Raw genomic sequence first — 19,052 nt, 5'->3', positions numbered from 1 at the left:
CTTTCAGGTCACTATCTACATTATTTTGGATCTGATAATAATAAAATTGGTTAGCCTTAAAAGGGGCTACCAGCCTCCTCCTCATCTCTGATACCTGAGGCTTCCGCTGCTGTCCTACAATCTCTATTCTGTGCGTATGCTGTTGGAGATGCTAGAGACTGCAACAGGGACATTTATGAAGCATCTCCTCCATAGGGGGCAAGGCACTTTCTGCAGCTGTAAAGAGCCAATGCAGGGCGTGGATCTATTTCCCAAGAAGCGCAGGATCGCAATCCTCCCTGGGCGTGGAACTCACCAGGGTCGGCTTTAGGGACCATCCTACCCCTTACCTGCTTCACCACGTTCTTGGAAAAGAAATGGAAAAAGTACCGGATAAACGGGAACTGAGATGTTTCAACTGCCGCCGCCGCCACCCCCTCGTCCGCCCCGGAGTGTTTCGGTACCTGGGCGGTGACGAAGCCCTCATAGACACTCTTTTCCCGGTTCTGGGGCAGGAGGAGCGGGCACTCGCGCAGCAATGACCCGAATCCAGTAGCCATTTCTCGGCTGCCCCTTTCCCTTCGCCCTTCAAACAGGACACCCTGCCCCGCCAAAACAAGCGCATGCGCCTCCTCTCCCGCCAGGAAAACTTTTTTTCGGGCGAAAATATTTATGTGGGCGCATGCGTGTTTTCTGATTAATCTCGATTAAGCGGCGGAACCCTTGGAGAAGAATGAGGCAAAACCACGGAAAGTAGTGCAAGGAAGCAACCGACCGGAGGAAAACAATCGCGCGCCCTGTTTTGAAGAGGCGAGTTGCCGCTCTCTCGTGATTGGACAGAACGGCCACAGCGTCGCGCGGGAAAGAACTCGAAGGGGCGGGGCTTGTGAGATGCAGGGCCTCCCGGCCCGCCTGCCTTTGGGCGGCTTGTCTCTCTTTGGTCTGGACCGGCTTCTTCCTCCTCGCGTCAGGCTTTCTCTGAGGAAAGAGACTCGATGCGGATTGCGTTGAAATCAACATTTACAGTGCGGTTCTTTACAGACCGGTTCAGTGCAGTAGGATTTTCTTGTCGGCAAACGCGGTAATATTGCAGCCCTAGGAGACTGCGGTCCTAGGCCCAATTACCTGAGCGGGTATGTCTCATCACCATGACATAATTTCGTTTTTAAGGGCTAGTATTGTTATTTATCAGCCTATTTAAAGATGCCGGCAGACTGCCTTTCTGATCAGTGAGGATTGGGCTCGCTCATTTCAAACTATAGTACCTAGTCTTTAGGTTATTTAAAGCGCCATACATAGAACTGCCTCATTGGAGAGGTCGGAGATTGCATGTAGCACAAAATGTGGGCGTTTCCCTCTAAATTTGTGATTACTGTATATCAATAGCTTACAGTACTTATTTATTGTAACCAAAAATATATTTATTCAATTCAATAGATGTGGCCACCCATGTCACAAGAGTAACTGGGCAGTTGACACAGCTTAAAACACCAAATATAAGTAGCAGGTAACAACAATAACAGAAAACAGATAATAAAAAGCATAAAATGGCAATCAAGGATAAATTACATGAGATTAGCATATCAAGTAGAAGAATGGTCCTATATTCTCCTTCATATGCTGAAAAAGTCTTTTATATGAAGGGTATTAAAAATTAAGATACGCACACGATCTACGATCCAGAAATCAATTATTTACTTCTTCAGTAACTATATCATTAGTCCTTTCCTCATATTTCACCAGAAACTGCTGTACTCTGTCTAGATCTGTGCCCACGTAAAATCACAAGCCTAGAGCAAATAGGATGACTTTATACCTCAACTCTATTCCTACACTGAGACTGGGTTCACATGTGCTATTTGGTAATTTCATAGAAATATAGGACTGGAAGGGACTTGAAGGTCTTCTAGTTCAACCCCTGCCCAGGGCAGGAAACCTGATACTATTTAAGATAAATGACTGTTCATCCTTTGCTTGAAATCTCCTGTGATAGAACGCCCACAATTCCAGAAGGCAGGCTGTTCCATTCCTCACTTTGATTTTGGATCTCCCTCTAAAACTTCCACCTTTTGGTTCTTGTCCTACCCACAGGCACTATGTGGAATCCACAACCTCTTTGCTGTGACAGCCCTTCAAATATTGGAAGGGTCCCCCTTTAGTCTTCCTTTCTTTAGGCCAAATATACCCAATCCCTGTCACTGTTCTTCATAGGACTTAGCATCTAAGCCCCTCACCATCTTTGTTGTTCTTTACATTCTTTCCAGTTCTTCAGTGTCCTTCTCATATTATGGCAACTAGTACATTTGTGATCTACCAAGATAATCAGATCTGTTTCACAAGCACTGCTGCTGAGCCAGGCACCACCTACATTATACCTGTGAATCTGTTTTTTCCTACGTAAATGTAGAACCTTACATTTCTCACCACTGAACTGCATATTATTGGATAAGGCCCAATGTTCAAGTCTTTCAAGATCCCTTTGAACCTTGACCCTGTCTTCTGAGGTGTTGGCTTTGTGTTATTTGCAAATTTGATGAGCATCCCTTCTATTCTGTCATCTAAATCATTTATGAAAATATTGAAGAGCACTGGATAGAACCCTGCGGTTCTCCACTGCACACCTCTCTCCATATAGACATAAAACCATTAAGGACACAGGTTGGATGCAGCTCAACCAACTGTTAATCCATCTGGTAGTGGGACAATCCATCCCACATTGTTCAGTTTTATCAAGAAAGAGGTATAGTCAATGTCCTCTGATTGCATTTTTTAGTTAACACTAGGAAGAGAGGCTGCTTAGACATGCTAGCTCTTCCTACTTAACTCTCCCAAGCTGTGAGATAACACACTTCATGCTCTAACCCCAGTTAGATAATTATTTCCCACCACTTGGGTGCCTTAGCTAGGCATCCAATACCTGCTAGACACACAATAATGAAGCTAATCCTCACTACAGGTAGTTCTTAACTCATGACCATTTGTTTAACGACCGTTCAAAGTTCCGACAGCACTGAAAAAAGTGACGACTGGTCTTCACGCTTATGGCCGTTGCAGCATTCCTGCGGTAACATAATCAGAATTCAGGCACTTGGCAACCAGCATGTATTTACGACGGTTGTAGCATCCCAAGGTCAGGCAGTAGCCATTTGTGACTTTCCTAAGGGACTTCTCACAATCAAAGTCAATGGGGGAAGCCAGATTTGCTTAACGGCCATGTGATTTGTTTAATGACCATGGCAAAAAAGGTGTAAAATCAGGCGCAACTCCTTAATGACTACATTGTTTAGTGACGGAAGTTCTGGTCCCAATTGTGGTCGTAAGTCAAGGACTACCTGTATGCCTAACTAAGCAACTTGGCAGGGGAGAGGTTGAAGGGCTACAAAACTTGTCCCAAGTAAATTGACCCTTTGTGTCCTAACAGTGAGAATCACACTGAGACGAGGAGTAGTTCTCTAGTGTTTATTACTGCTACATAAACAGAATCCTAACAAACTGAATAAGCGTGGGAAAAACCCAGACATATAAACCCCAAAAGCTAAGGCAGGCCTGATCTATGTCTCTTTGAATGGCTGCTTAATTCCTCAGTACTACGCATGCGTTTTCCACCCTGGATGGGAAGACCTGGCTCTGCCGCCTCGCTTGGGGTGGAGAGGGGAATAGAGCTACATGGGGATGGTTGTTATAGACCACTCCTCCCACACTTGGACTGTTTTAGATGTTTCATTGCTTGGATTTTTTATTCTTTATTCTTTATTTCTGTTTATAGTATTTTTACTGTTATTTTATTTTTTTGTATTATTCTGATGGTTTTAATCAGTTGTTAAATCTCCCAGATGCCTCCGATGGGAGGAGATGGGCGGGGATAAATTAGATAGATAGATAGATGTTATTTTATTTATTGGCTTGTTGTTTATTCGTTTAGTCGCTTCTGACTCTTCGTGACTTCATGGACCAGCCCACATCAGAGCTTCCTGTCAGTCGTCAACACCCCCAGCTCCCCCAGGGACGAGTCCGTCACCTCTAGAATATCATCCATCCACCTTGCCCTTGGTCGGTCCCTCTTCCTTTTGCCTTCCACTCTCCCTAGCATCAGCATCTTCTCCAGGGTGTCCTGTCTTCTCATTCTGTGGCCAAAGTATTTCATTTTTGCTTTTAATACAATTCCCTCAAGTGAGCAGTCTGGCTTTATTTCCTGGAGTATGGACTGGTTTGATCTTCTTGCAGTCCAAGGCACTCTCAGAATTTTCCTCCAACACCACAGTTCCAAAGCATCTATCTTCCTTCTCTCAGCCTTCCTTATGGTCCAGCTCTCACAGCCATATGTTACTACGGGGAACACCATTGCTTTAACTATGTGGACCTTTGTTGTCAGTGTGATGTCTCTGCTCTTGACTATTTTATCGAGATTCGTCATTGCTCTTCTCCCAAGGATTAAGCGTCTTCTGATTTCCTGACTGCAGTCAGCATCTGCAGTAATCTTCGCACCTAGAAATACAAAGTCTTTCACTGCTTCTACATTTTCTCCCTCTATTTGCCAGTTATCAATCAAGCTGGTTGCCATAATCTTGGTTTTTTTGAGATTTAGCTGCAAGCCAGCTTTTGCACTTTCTTCTTTCACCTTCATCATAAGGCTCCTCAGTTCCTCTTCGCTTTCAGCCATCATTTATTGGCTAATCCCCATTTAAGATTACAGTTCACAAAAATAAAAAAAAAACAAAAATATAATCTATAAAACCACCCAAATTATAAGCCACTCAAAACTACAATAATTCCAATAGCAATATCCAAATTAGAAGATGCAATGATATAATTCAGTTTTGCTTCCAACTACATCACAATTTAAGAACAATATCAACCATAGTATATCCAGCAGAGAACAACAACGATGAGGAAGATTTCATGCTGAATGTTACGAATCAGTTCCAATTTCCATACCAGCACAAAAAGAGGGAATGTACAGCAGCTTGCACTCAGCTATTCTAATGTGACAAATGTTGGTACCTGTTTCTCTAAAACATAACATCAACGGCCTTGAGATTTATCTATCTGCATATACAAAGCTTGATCTTGGCTCCCCAGAATTATTTCTTCCTGGCAAATGTCCAACAGCAACCACATAAATCAGCTGCCTTCCGCACATAAAGTACATAGGTTCTCTAATGACTCATTTATATCTCCTTGAATTATAAAAAATATTCCCTTTGCAGACATAGCCAACAATGCAAGACCAGACCAATCCATATGCTGTACTGATTTTGAAAGCCCAAAAGGATGCTGTTAATCCCTTCCAAACCTTGAAAATACTTGGAGCTTTTCCAGACTGTCCGCTGAAGGTTTTCTCTTCAGAAAGGGCGGGTGGAAATTCTGAAACTCTCAAATAAGACCTTTATGATGTTTTGCATTACCATTATTCTTTTGTGTTTTTTTTAATGTTCCTATGAATCCTTCAAAATGTACTTTTTCAGCATAACTTTTTCTGATCATCAAAGCTGTATTTTCTATAGTTTTTCCTACCTATAAGATTTTCTTATCAAAGTACAGATAGATAGTACTGGTAAATTTACATGTAAACATCGCTATAAAGATAAACAATTGAGAAATCCATCATCAGGTAACAAATTCTAGAGCAAAAATAACCCACAAATTGAAACAATATATGATATAACAGAGGAAATGAGGAAAAATGTAAGGGAAGGAAGAAAGGAAAGCAGGATAGAAAACAATTGAGAAAATCCAAATTCATATTTAGGGAGAAACATTTTAAGAAACGGAATAAAACAATTTTGAATTGTAAGGCTCTAATGAACAAAGTAACATCTTTGAATACTAAGATGATTAAAAAGACAGTAACAGTAGGAGAAAGATACAAGTTTAGTCTCTTTCATTTTCACTATAATTTTAATTAGTTAAGCACAGGTGGGGGGGAGAATTTAAAAACCCACATCATGTTTTTCCTTTTTAAATTGCATTTTACCTTAATTTTATGCTTTTCATTTCTTAGTTTTTTCTCTTTCTCACTTTGTTGTTTGTTCTGTGTAATCAGTTGATCAGAGTAAAGTGATTTTCTTTCAACCAAGTTTAAAATTCAGCATTCCGGCAATTTTAACTTTTTATTCTCTGATTCAATCTACAAGTAACTTTTCAAACCTTTTGTCTATATACTCTCAGCATTTTCCAGATAATCAATATAGTTTAGATGTCTACTTCCAAACAATTTACTTAACTCCCCATCATCAAAGATATATTCCAGGACCTAAGCAAAGAAAGTATAGTAGATATTTTATTTATTTACTTATTTAGAAAATGTTTTGCCTGTTTTTCTTTATTAGAAATATTTCCAAAGCAACTGTACACAATAAAGATGAATGCTATAGAATTAATCCCACATGGATTACTGTAATGCACTGTACATGGGGCTTCCCCTGAAGATCTGGAAGCTTAAGCTGGTACAAAATGTGATGTGGGCAGTTATGTGCGCACCTAGGTCAGCATGCATTACCTGTCTGCTCTGTGAGCTATATTGGTTATCGGTTTGCTTCCAGGTTCAATTCAAGGTGCTGGTAATGACCTACATGACATGGGGCCAGGTTATTTGAGGGACCACCTCTTCCCAATCACTTCTGCCCTTCAAATCAGGTCTGGCAGACAGATGTGTTGCAGGTCCATCTACAAAGGAATGTCATCTGACAGGAAACAGGAGGAGAACCTTTCTGCCACAGCATCTGCCTTTGGAACATCATTTACCCTAGGTCAGATTCACCCCAACCTTGCTGGCCTTTCAGAAGGGCTTTAAAACATGGCTTTGCTTTCTGGCCTGGGGATCTGGTAAGGTGGGTATGGAGCCTGCAAAGTGGCTGTATTGCTAAGGAAATTGAGTGTGCTCTCCTGCATATTTTTTTAATGATTTTAATTTTTTTTCACTGTTTTCAAAAGTTTCTTTAATTATTTTTGTTATGTATTTGTATTTATTTTAAACACAAAATAAAACATCATTTTGTTACATTGTTTTTGTGTTTTTTAACTTGGTATGCCACTCATCTAACATCACAGTGATCCAAATATACGCCCCAACCACAGACGCTGAAGAAGCTGAAGTAGAGCAGTTCTATGAGGATCTGCAGCACCTACTGGACAACACGCCTAAAAGAGATGTTATTTTCATCACAGGAGTCTGGAATGCTAAGGTGGGCAGTCAGATGACACCTGGAATTACAGGTAATCATGGCCTGGGAGAACAAAACGAAGCAGGACATAGGCTGATAGAATTTTGCCAAGACAACTCACTCTGCATAACAAACACTCTCTTCCAGCAACCTAAGAGACGGCTTTATACATGGACTTCCCCAGATGGACAACACCAAAATCAGATTGACTACATCCTTTGCAGACAAAGGTGGCGGACATCTGTACAGTCGGTAAAAACAAGACCTGGAGCTGACTGTAGTTCCGATCACGAACTTCTTACTGCACCATTTAGGATCAGACTAAAGAGATTAGGGAAGACCCACAGATCAGCTAGATATGAGCTCACTAATATTCCTAAGGAATATACAGTGGAGGTGAAGAATCGATTTAAGGGACTGGACTTAGTAGATAGGGTCCCGGAAGAACTATGGACAGAAGTCCGCAACATTGTTCAGGAGGCGGCAACAAAATACATCCCAAAGAAAGAGAAAACCAAGAAGGCAAAATGGCTGTCTGCTGAGACACTAGAAGTAGCCCAAGAAAGAAGGAAAGCAAAAGGCAACAGTGATAGGGGGAGATATGCCCAGTTAAATGCAAAATTCCAGAGGTTAGCCAGAAGAGATAAGGAATTATTTTTAAACAAGCAATGCATGGAAGTGGAAGAAGACAATAGAATAGGAAGGACAAGAGACCTCTTCCAGAAAATTAGAAACATTGGAGGTAAATTCCAGGCCAAAATGGGTATGATCAAAAACAAAGATGGCAAGGACCTAACAGAAGAAGAAGAGATCAAGAAAAGGTGGCAAGAATATACGGAAGACCTGTATAGGAAGGATAACAATATCGGGGATAGCTTTGATGGTGTGGTCCTAGACATCCTGAAGAGTGAGGTTGAATGGGCCTTAAAAAGCATTGCTAATAACAAGGCAGCAGGAGATGACGACATCCCAGCTGAACTGTTCAAAATCTTGCAAGATGATGCTGTCAAGGTAATGCATGCTATATGCCAGCAAATTTGGAAAACACAAGAACGGCCATCAGACTGGAAAAAATCAACTTATATCCCCATACCAAAAAAGGGAAACACTAAAGAATGTTCAAACTATCGAACAGTGGCACTCATTTCACATGCTAGCAAGGTAATGCTCAAGTTCCTGCAAGGTAGACTTCAGCAATTCATGGAGTGAGAATTGCCAAATGTACAAGCTGGGTGTCCTAACAGTCAGGAACCACGCTGAGACAAGGAATAGGTCTTTAGTGTTTTATTACTGCTACATTAGATGGAAAATCCTAACAAACTGAAGAAGCGTGGGAAATACCCAGACAGATAAACCCCAAAAGTCAAGGCGGGTCTGATCTGTGTCTCTTTGAATGGCTGCTTAACTCCTCAGTACTACGCATGCGTTTTCCCCCCTGGATAGGGGCCCCCTCCTGCTCACCATCAGTACTCATGACACTGGGTTTAGAAAAGGCAGAGGAACTAGAGACCAAATTGCCAATATCCGCTGGATAATGGAAAAAGCCAGGGAGTTTCAGAAAAAGATCTATTTCTGTTTTATTGACTATTCTAAAGCCTTTGACTGTGTGGACCATACAAATTGTGGCAAGTTCTTAGTGGCATGGGGATACCAACTCATCTTGTATGCCTCCTGAAGAATCTGTATAATGACCAAGTAGCAACAGTAAGAACAGACCACGGAACAACGGACTGGTTTAAGATTGGGAAAGGAGTACGGCAGGGCTGTATAGTCTCACCCTACCTATTCAACTTGTACGCAGAACACATCATGCAACATGCTGGGCTTGAGTAATCCAAGCCTGGAGTTAAAATTGCTGGAGGAAACATTAACAATCTCAGATATGCAGATGATACCACTTTGATGGCTGAAAGCAAAGAGGAACTGAGGAGCCTTATGATGAAGGTGAAAGAAGAAAGTGCAAAAGCTGGCTTGCAGCTAAACCTCAAAAAAACCAAGATTATGGCAACCAGCTTGATTGATAACTGGCAAATAGAGGGAGAAAATGTAGAAGCAGTGAAAGACTTTGTATTTCTAGGTGTGAAGATTACTGCAGATGCTGACTGCAGTCAGGAAATCAGAAGACGCTTAATCCTTGGGAGAAGAGCAATGACAAATCTCGATAAAATAGTTAAGAGCAGAGACATCACACTGACAACAAAGGTCCGCATAGTTAAAGCAATGGTGTTCCCCGTAGTAACATATGGCTACAAGAGCTGGACCATAAGGAAGGCTGAGAGAAGGAAGATCGATGCTTTTGAACTGTGGTGTTGGAGGAAAATTCTGAGAGTGCCTTGGACTGCAAGAAGATCAAACGAGTCCATCCTCCAGGAAACAAAGCCAGACTGCTCACTTGAGGGAATGATATTAAAGGCAAAACTGAAATACTTTGGCCACAGAATGAGAAGACAGGACACCCTGGAGAAGATGCTGACGCTAGGGAGAGTGGAAGGGAAAAGGAAGAGGGGCCAACCAAGGGCAAGATGGATGATATTCTAGAGGTGACGGACTCGTCCCTGGGGGAGCTGGGGGTGTTGACGACCAACAGGAAGCTCTGGCGCGGGCTGGTCCATGAAGTCACGAAGAGTCGGAAGCGACTAAACGGATAAACAACAACAAATGCCACTCAGAGTCACATATTTGAGATGGGCAGCTATATAAATTTACCAAATAAGTGAAATTGTCAAGAGTCTTCTCCAACACCAAAGTACAAAAGCATCAATACCCTTTCTATCCTGCTTATTTAAAGTACAGATTTGTCATCCATAGAGGGCCACAGGAAAAAAGAATGCCTGCACAATTCTGATCTTTGTAGATGCAGACATATCATGGCATCTGAATATTTTTTCCCCAAGGCCTTCATATTTCTTTTTCTGAAGACCTTATCAAATGCTAGTCTGTGGTATATTTCATCTGTCACTGTGTTGAGCTTTCCCATGTTTGTACTTCGTATGTTCTATGTTCCTGCTGTAATTCTGACCTTGCAGCTTTGGATGTTCTGTTCAGTCATGGCAACATCAGCAACCAGATGTCCTAAAAGCTTCAGTTTGGTTGTTTCATAAATCCATTAGTACTCCAAAAGATCCTCAGCTTTTCCTCAGTAGGAACTTGAGTGCCATCTGACTTGAGTGCCATCTAACTTATATCATCAATCACTTTGTCTTGTCTGTTCATGTGGTTTTCTTGGTAAAGTACAGGAGTGGTTTATCATTGCCTTTTCTCGCACAGTATGAAATGATGTCTTTGCTGTTGTCACTAAACTGATCATTTGTCTCCAGCAGTTTCTTATATCTTTGCTGCCCAATATAAGTGCCTTCTTGCTTTTGCGGGGCAGCTGGGATGGCCTTCATGGCTTAGTGACCCTACTGGAAATACGTATTTTTGGCGTACACATCCAATGCCCTTTGCCCATTCCTCCCAGGAACACACATGCATGCTCATCATGAAGAAACAGTATAACAAGTCTTGGGGGGAACCTATTCACAATACCTCTGCTAAATCTGGGTTTAACTTATTCATTGGACATCATCTAGCTAATAAACATCTCTGGATTCAAATGGAATTTTTGGACAATATATGTCCTTTGTATCTCATATCCCCACCCTTTTCTCTTGACTACCTGGCACTCTTAGCACTTTTTCTGGGCTAGGAGCTAACCAAGAATACCCAGCAGTATCTTCTTGATGCAGCAGCACAAACCTTCAAAAATAGTCTGCCATCATCTATTTTACTGAAGAGTTCGTTTTTCCAATCCAAAAAAGGAAATCCTTATATATTTTAAATTTTGGTTTAGAAGTAGATGAAAGATCCTGATATACAGTACTTAAAGAGCCATTCCTTAAAGAGCAGATCAAGAAAGAAAAAAATGTAGATTCACATTAAATGTTGATATTCACTCAAGCTTGCCACTGAGGAATGTTTCTACTTACAAAATTGAACTGCAAACAAACTGTACACACATAATCAAAAATATAATCCTACACAACTGCCTAATCACTATCTCTTCTCTGCAGTGATTATGATTATTCTTATGATCCTTTCTCCCACTGAAAACTGTTGGTAAAAAAAAATGAAACAGAACTTCTGTAAACCAGGGCTGATTACACTCCTGTTTGTTCTTACTCCATCAGCCATAAAAGAACGCAACTCCTGACTGTCTCAGCAGCCTTTTCCTCTGATTTTTTTTCCCCTCTTCCTTTCTCTATGAACTCCTTAGTGATGGTGAACCACTACAGTAGCACTAAGTGGATGGATGGATGGATGCCATCTAGCAGCAAGAGAGAATGGAATCTTGTGGAACATCACACACTCTATGCCCTGGGGCTAAACATTCTACTTTCTTGGCAATGGTCCTACAGGCACAAATACTGCAATACAGTGCTCCAGTTCCCATCCACAGAGATACCATGATCAGTGGTGTCAAATGTCACTGAGATATGTCTGATGAAGTGAGCTGCAGCTCATGAAAGTTTATGTTTAATAAAAAATATTAATCAGAAAAGGTGCAACCAGACTCCTGATGTTTTCCCATCTCTCCTGATAAAAGTCATCACTCAAAATAAGATTTTATCCATGTTGTATCCAGCTTGAATCTAGATTGAAATGGTTTGGATCAGCCTTCCACAACCTGGTACTGATTTTCTAGATGTATTGAGCTATATTTCCCCAGCAGCCTGAGGAATTAAGAAAATTATAATATATTTAGAGGGCATCAAATAGCAGAAGGCTAGTCTGATTTCATCAATATGTAATGAAACGGTGTAGTAATGTTCTACCAAGATGAGAGATGTCTGTTTTTCAGGTCTTCTCACCATGAAGCCCTCAGGACAAATCCTCAGCATTGTCACTACCCAAGGTTATTTTTCAGAAAGTTGAAAAAAATGCAGAATTCAAAGACTTACATCTGAATCCTACATGTGTCTTTTTTAAGGAGTCTGTCTGACTTCAGTAACATTTATTTCCTGACAAGCTGGCTACCTAATGGCAAATTATCCATCATATCACATTTTTAAGCAGGGTTGTTAAAATTCTGGTAGATGATGAGTCAGGGATACTAAAAGGACTAAACTGGTAAGTTCCTCGAGATATTACAGTAAGTACCACAAGTTTTATTTTATAAACCGTTATGACTAAACTGCATGAAAATTAAGATGTAGTAATATAGTAAAATAAGTCTTAAAAATAAATGGCATCTAACATAATCTAACTTAGGTCCATGCTTTGTAGAGTGTCTTGGGGTTTGACTCTCTTGCACCTATTTAGCATCCACATGAAGCCCAGTTTGTGGTCCCCAGAATCATAAGCCTGGGGAACACCACTGCCAACCCAGTGACAACATTGAGCAGCATGGACAGGGAAGCTTCTATGCAGCAGGGAAGCTGGTACAGTAGCAGCAATCCCACCTAATCCCTAAGGCCCAGCCTCACACACAGGGTTTCCTACTCATCTATCTATGGCATTGCATCCCTGATAACCCTCAGAATCTCCCTGAAAAACAATAGCAATCCCGAAATCTGTCTGAGCACATTTCGGAGAAGGGCATAATTTGGAGAGGAGTACTTCTCCTCTGGCACCCAGCCAGGCCTCAGTGACATACACCAAGTCAGCCCTCATCCAGGATCAAATCTTGAATAAGGTGAGTTTTATTAGAGACCAACATGGCATTCAGGAGCATTAGGTGACATAGTGAATGGATGGCAAATTGAATGAATGAATGAATCTCAACTTTAAAAACCTTGAAGGACATAGGGAAAGATGTTTTCTCATATATGGAAACTCAATATAGAACAAGTGGAATGGTTAATAGAGGGGATCACTATATATAATATAAACCTTTTGTTTGGATATATTAACTTGCAAGATGACCAGTTCATAGGAATAACACAAAAATGTGGATTGAACAGCATATGGTGAAGCAACTGTGTGCACTGCTTTCCTATTTTGGCATATTCCATTTTAATAGTAATTTTATTAAAAATTACAACTACAACAATAAAAAAACTAACACAAACTAAAAAAAAGAAAGAAAAATAGAAGTTGAAAAGAATAGAAAAGAAAGAAAAAATAAGGATAAAGAAAAAAGAAATATACAAAGAAATGACTTCCCCCTTCATCACAACAAGTATAAACAATGTTAGTAACATATCATCTTCTCTTAAAATAAATGATCTCTTCTTCCCATATCCCATCTCTTATCTATAAATAAATCCTTAAAAACCTCATTGTTTCAGTCCTGATCAGCAAAAGTCCATTAAGGGTTACCAGAGATAACGACATATGTATTTTAACCTTGGTCACATAAACCAACTTTATATTCCTTCCTTTTACTTTTAACAGTCTTGATCTTTAGTCCCTTCAAATAATGTCCTAGAACTTGATTTCTTTTCATGTTTTCTTTGTCTCTTCTCACAAGATCCTTCAAAGCTTTAACAACCCTCTTTTGTAAATCCAATATAGTAAAATTATCCAGGTCACTCTCTTGGTTTGTTATTTGTACATCCCTTTTAATTATTAAAACATCAGCCGGTTTCTTTTATATGTCCAGTGTAGCTCCTTTTTTCCATATCATGCTTGTAGCCTGTCATTTTTAAATCCACTTTCAGATCAGTCTCAATCTTGTCAGGTAAAACTTGTTTCTCTTCCATAACACCTTTTAAACACAATCTATAGATGTTTAAGAGGCAGACACCCTTAAAATTAACTTCTGGGTGCATTGTTCCTTCAATATGTCCAATGTTAAAATATTTTGCTTCATTCTGTATTAAGTCAAATGTAAGTGCTCTTCTCCTTTAATTGTAATCTTCCCTCTAGTGTCCAACTTTCAAAGTCTCATCCTATCATGTTTTTTTAAGGAATTCAAAACAAAAGCATTTTCTCACAGGAAGGATTCTTATAATTAATTCCAAAATCTTATTTCAAATTTATCTGGACCCTTCGTCGATTTGTAACTTTCCAAAATCAAAGTTCTAATCACCCTTTCGTTTTATTTTTTAAAAAAAATTAAGTCCTTAATCTTGTATTTAAAACTTTTTTCACTAAGGATTGAAGGAAACTCACCCAGTGTTGTAGAACTTGTCTATCCAAAGGTTCCTAATAGCTGAAAAGCAGTTAACAAGCAATTTCTGAAAGTGATTAGAAAAGGAAGTATGCAAACCCAGTGTCCTTGAAGGCACCGACTGTGGGTTGACCAAGATAGCCATTCCCTCATTTCCTAGAGCTTTAAACCCACCAGACTACTGTCTTGCGGTCTCTTCATGAGGATCAACTGTCTGACGCACTTGTGGGCGATCTCCTCTTCTTGTCCGGGGAGGAATTATGAAGCCCTCTCTTCATTCCACCATGGCCATCAGCTCCACTTTTAGCAGAGCTGTCTTCAGTTGGCCATTTCTTCCCCAGAAGTCCCCTATTTTGGCATGTTCCAGATGTGCTGGGACTATAACTCCCAGAATTCACAGCCAGTATGGCCAAGGACATATGGACTGGGAAGTCTGAATGTTGTAGTCCCATCACATCTGGAAAGCACCAGGTTGTGGAAGGGTGGCTTAGCATACGCTCAGTACACAACTTCCAAGTTGGATCTCCTATGGTGTCAAGATTCATCCCAAGTCTTGCACTTTGGCACACATCATCATGGAAATTAGAGCCAGATGCATTATACTGGGCTTAAATCCACTGAATTCTCAGTAGTATTACTTAAAGAGACAGGAAAAGTCTCTAAGTCTTGCTGTAATCCATTAGCTTGCTTTGTTATCCTTGGATTTTAATACTTGCCTAGCTTTGAATTACTCTTTGCTTTTTTTGGCTATGTCAAGGCAGTCTTGGGCTACAGTCAACTGTATATCAATCAAGATTTTAGCTCTGGGTCTCTGAGATCTGAGATAGGAAATGGTCAGTTGGCCAGGCAAGAATAGATAGCCATAGTTCTTCAGACAAGGCCTAGCCAATATAGAGGCTCTAGACTGCCCACCAGATACTAATGTAACATAAATCCTAAGCTATAAAGCTGATCCTATGTCTGACTCTTGACTAGATATGCTTCTTGTAAATATTCTAGATTCCTAAAGGATATGTATGCCAGTTCTGCAAGAAATGTTGTTTCCCACTAATATATACCCCTCAATTCATCAGTTTCAGAATGGTGAAATGAATGTAGGTTGGTTTACAGTGTTTGTGATTGATTAAAAAATTGGTTTCTAACATAAACAGACACCAAGTTCTGATGTTGATCTGCTAAACCCATACTGGGGACAATTTATCTGAATGTATCCCTCTCACATACATTGCATTTTGGTATTGCCTCATCTCTGGAGATTACTCTTTGCTTTCTCAAAACAGCTGTTGAAAGAAAGTACAGAATTCTATATAATCTACTATGAAGACTTGCCTCCCAAAGCTCTTGGTCTGCATCCAAAATGGGGGGGAAAGCTGTTCACATTTGGAGTCTATACATGAACCCCTCAAACACATTCTTGAGCTGCAAGTAGTTTCCTTTCATGCACCATTTCTGTCCTTGTCTTTTTGAACTTTAAAAACATTTGGCTTACTTGGTTTTATAATAGGGACCAGTTGACCATGTGATTTCATTTGATAACATCCAATTTTACCATCTGGTCAAACTTAACTTTTGCTTTCTCTCTCATCAGCTATGGAACTTTACATGGCACATATACTTTTGCAGAAATGCTGGAACCTATAAAGTTGCTATATTTTTCTTTGTCCTAAATAGCTTGCCAGTAAAAGCTATCATCCTAATATTTCTACTAGGATAATTTTCACTTGAAATATTTTAGTAGACTATGTGTCAACCTTTAACACATCTATTTGTCATCCATGAGTATATTTCATATTTTTAAAAAAGTTTATTGTATAAGCATGTCAGTTGAATATTTATCAAAGACATTCATGGGGTCAGATCTAAAATTGCTCCTCTATAAATAGAATGGTTTCTTCTCCTCTTGGAGGAACCAGGTTGCAATGGAAAATTTCTAATGGATCAAGGAAGACCTTGTTTTATTTATAAAACAAATTAGGTATGTGCAAAAGATCCATACACAATTATATTCATGGAGTAACTAGTTTTAGGTGGTCCGTGTATGCACCAACACGCATGTGTTTGGTCCAGGCACTGACCATAAAATGTGTTCCAAGCTGAAGTGTGTGGGGGGAGTGCGGAAAAAAGGTAATAGTGGTAGATGTGTCTAAGGGAGGTAGGAAGGGACTGGTAAGTTTGGCGGCAGGGGAGTGTGCCACTTGGATATGTCTTGCTTGAAGCCAAAAACATTGGTGGTGGTTAAGGGGACGACTGGGGGCTTGGGGTACAGGCCGTGCATAGGAGGGCAGAGAGGAATAAGGCACACCAGCATTGCCTCCTGACTCCAAAAGATACCTCCAGGTTTTTACTAATCCAGGTTCTACCATCTATAGCCCACCTGCAATTGTTTGGCAGAACTTCCTGAAATATAACATGTTTATTTTGGATTTGAAAATAAATATATTTTCAATTTTGTGCATACCTCTGCAACAAATTTATATATCACCCTTCATCAGAAGTGATTCAGAACAAGATAAAAGAGCAAATACAAAGGTTAAGAAAAAGTGCTTTATAGACCAGTATAAAAACAGTTGAGAAAAAAATAGCCAAAAGAACAATAGCTGCAAACTACTCTGGGTGATAATTTGTTTGTTACTTGATCCTTTTAATTGGAGATGACAGAATTTGAATCTTGGACCTCCTGATTTAACACATTTCTTTTCCTCGGACATGCTTACACCTAGGTAACTATTTTTAGAAAAATATCTAATGTATTTCAGAATAATCTCAGCATTTTGTTTGGAACATGGTTTGAAAACCATAAGATCTTCAAATTCCTACTGCAACATAAGAAAACTAGAGCCAGAAGAGCTTAGGCTGGGTTCCTTTGTTCTTTACCATCCTTTGGAATAAAAATGTCTTTATCCTAAAAGGAAAATAGAAAGGAAATGTGTTCAACATATGGCATCCAAGACCATTTGATATTTTAAATCTATAGTAAATGTCATGAACAATTTTACTACCCTCTTTGCATTACAAGTGCTTGGATCATTTGTCTTTCAAAGGACTAGTAAACCTTAATTTGCTTTAGCAGCTCTCAGTGGATTTTTATTGTTTCTTACTGCTGCCTTTCAACTCATGTAATTTGTAAAACTAAATATGAACTGCTAAACTCCATCAATTCAGTAGTATTCTTTTAATACCAATTTTGACATAATTAGCCTCCAAACTGTGTTCAATTACTGACAATTAATCTCATATATTGGGAAAGACAAGTTCATTTCATAGTGAAGAGTACCTAAAAAAGAATATTCCATTGCTATTAGAAAAAATATTATTTTACACCAAAAAACCAGAGCGTGTCCAGAGGAGGGCAATAACCAAACTAATGAGGAGACCAGAAACAAAGTCCCACAAAAAACTGGTGAAAGTCTGAATATGTTTAATTTGGAAATCAACTCCACAAGAAAGCTAAAAATTATTTTATTGCGTTTGGCTATGATAACAGTATCTTGCAAGTCTGATTGTACTGTACTTCCTTCTCCTTATAGTTTAGTGAATTAGGGAGATGTCTGTCTAAGTCACTTCCAAATATTATCTGGAAGTACTGGACTTTAAAAAAAAAAAGCTTCTTTTGCTTAGGCCACAGCTCCTGCATATCTGTCAAGGACATACAGTATTTCTTACTCTCTATACCCCTTCCTATGTATTGTTTATTGTGTTATTTCTGGTATTTATTCTTTGACTTTTGAGATAAGTCGGACTAAACCAGGTCAAATACAACAGTAAAACATTACCCCCCTGCCAAAAAATCAAACAGTCTACTGTAAAAGCAGCAAGCAAAAAAGAAAGCAAAATTAGAAGCAGCCCAGATCATAATGCAGAGATAGATAGCATCCACCTCCCTCCAAACTCGTGTGTGTGTGTGTGTGTGTGTGTGTGTTTTTGCAGTTCCTCTGAGTCTCCTTTGTTCACAATGGCCAAAATTCAATAGCATAGCTTCCTACCACTATGATGTGGGAAGCACACAAAAATGTAGTATAAGCCCCAAAGTAGGCTTAACATGGTTTTTAAAAAAGAAACCTTTCAAACTTCCACCAAATCCAGGAAACCAATGGAAAAACTTGGCCCATAAATATGTGATACGGTCCTCCCTCCTCATCTCTCCTCTCCCTCAAATGTAAAATGTAACTCCTGGACACCAAATATTACAGGAGAGACAGACTTCTCTTTGAACTTTTCAAAGTCTAACCATCACAACTGATGAAGATAATTTTTCTTGTACATTCAAGTAAAGATAGAAAAGGAATCTACCATGGATTTGTTTTTACAAAATATTCTGAACCACTGATTATAGTGGCAAATAGACTTGCTGGCTTCTATAATTCTTTGCTTGAAAAAGTTACATATTGGAAAAGTGCATAGGAAAATAACAGATATAAAAGCTAATTAATTTAAATCCAAGTAATTATTGATATAAGGGGTTGATTTAAAGTATATGCTTTATGAATTCATATAGGGAAAAGGTGTTACTATTACATCTAGTAGCATACAAACATATTACAGGTAGTTATATAACGTACATGCCATAACATTTCACAACACCTGTCTGATTTTGGATGGGAGACCACCAGAAAAACCAGTAACTATAGGCTAGACTGAGATGTTGAAGAAACATCCCAGTAAAAGGCAATAGTAAAACACTTCTGTATTGCTGCAAAGAAAACTACATGGATATGTCCTTGAAGTTGCAGGGGGACAAGCTCAGCTCAAGACCTTGTACAGGCTGCATACTACCCTAAGTTCAAGGCTATGTATATGGAGGAGGCATTATATCTAAA

General features: G+C 39.5%; 1 protein-coding gene across 2 annotated transcripts in view; it reads right to left on the bottom strand.

Moving 5' to 3' along the window:
- Positions 1-791, bottom strand: part of FANCL (FA complementation group L) — a 69,546-nt gene extending 68,755 nt beyond the window's left edge. For both annotated transcript variants that reach the window (XM_063301224.1, XM_063301233.1), the window contains exon 1: positions 444-791. In XM_063301224.1, coding sequence (XP_063157294.1) covers positions 444-539 — 96 coding nt within the window. In that variant the 5' untranslated portion in view covers positions 540-791. The remainder of the gene's footprint in view (positions 1-443) is intronic.
- Positions 792-19,052: the final 18,261 nt, after the last annotated feature.

The sequence above is a fragment of the Candoia aspera genome, chromosome 1 (genome assembly GCF_035149785.1).
Source record: "Candoia aspera isolate rCanAsp1 chromosome 1, rCanAsp1.hap2, whole genome shotgun sequence".
NCBI lineage: Eukaryota > Metazoa > Chordata > Lepidosauria > Squamata > Boidae > Candoia > Candoia aspera.
The sequence above is the reverse complement of the archived record's forward strand: the minus strand, read 5'-3'. Positions and strand labels throughout refer to the sequence as shown.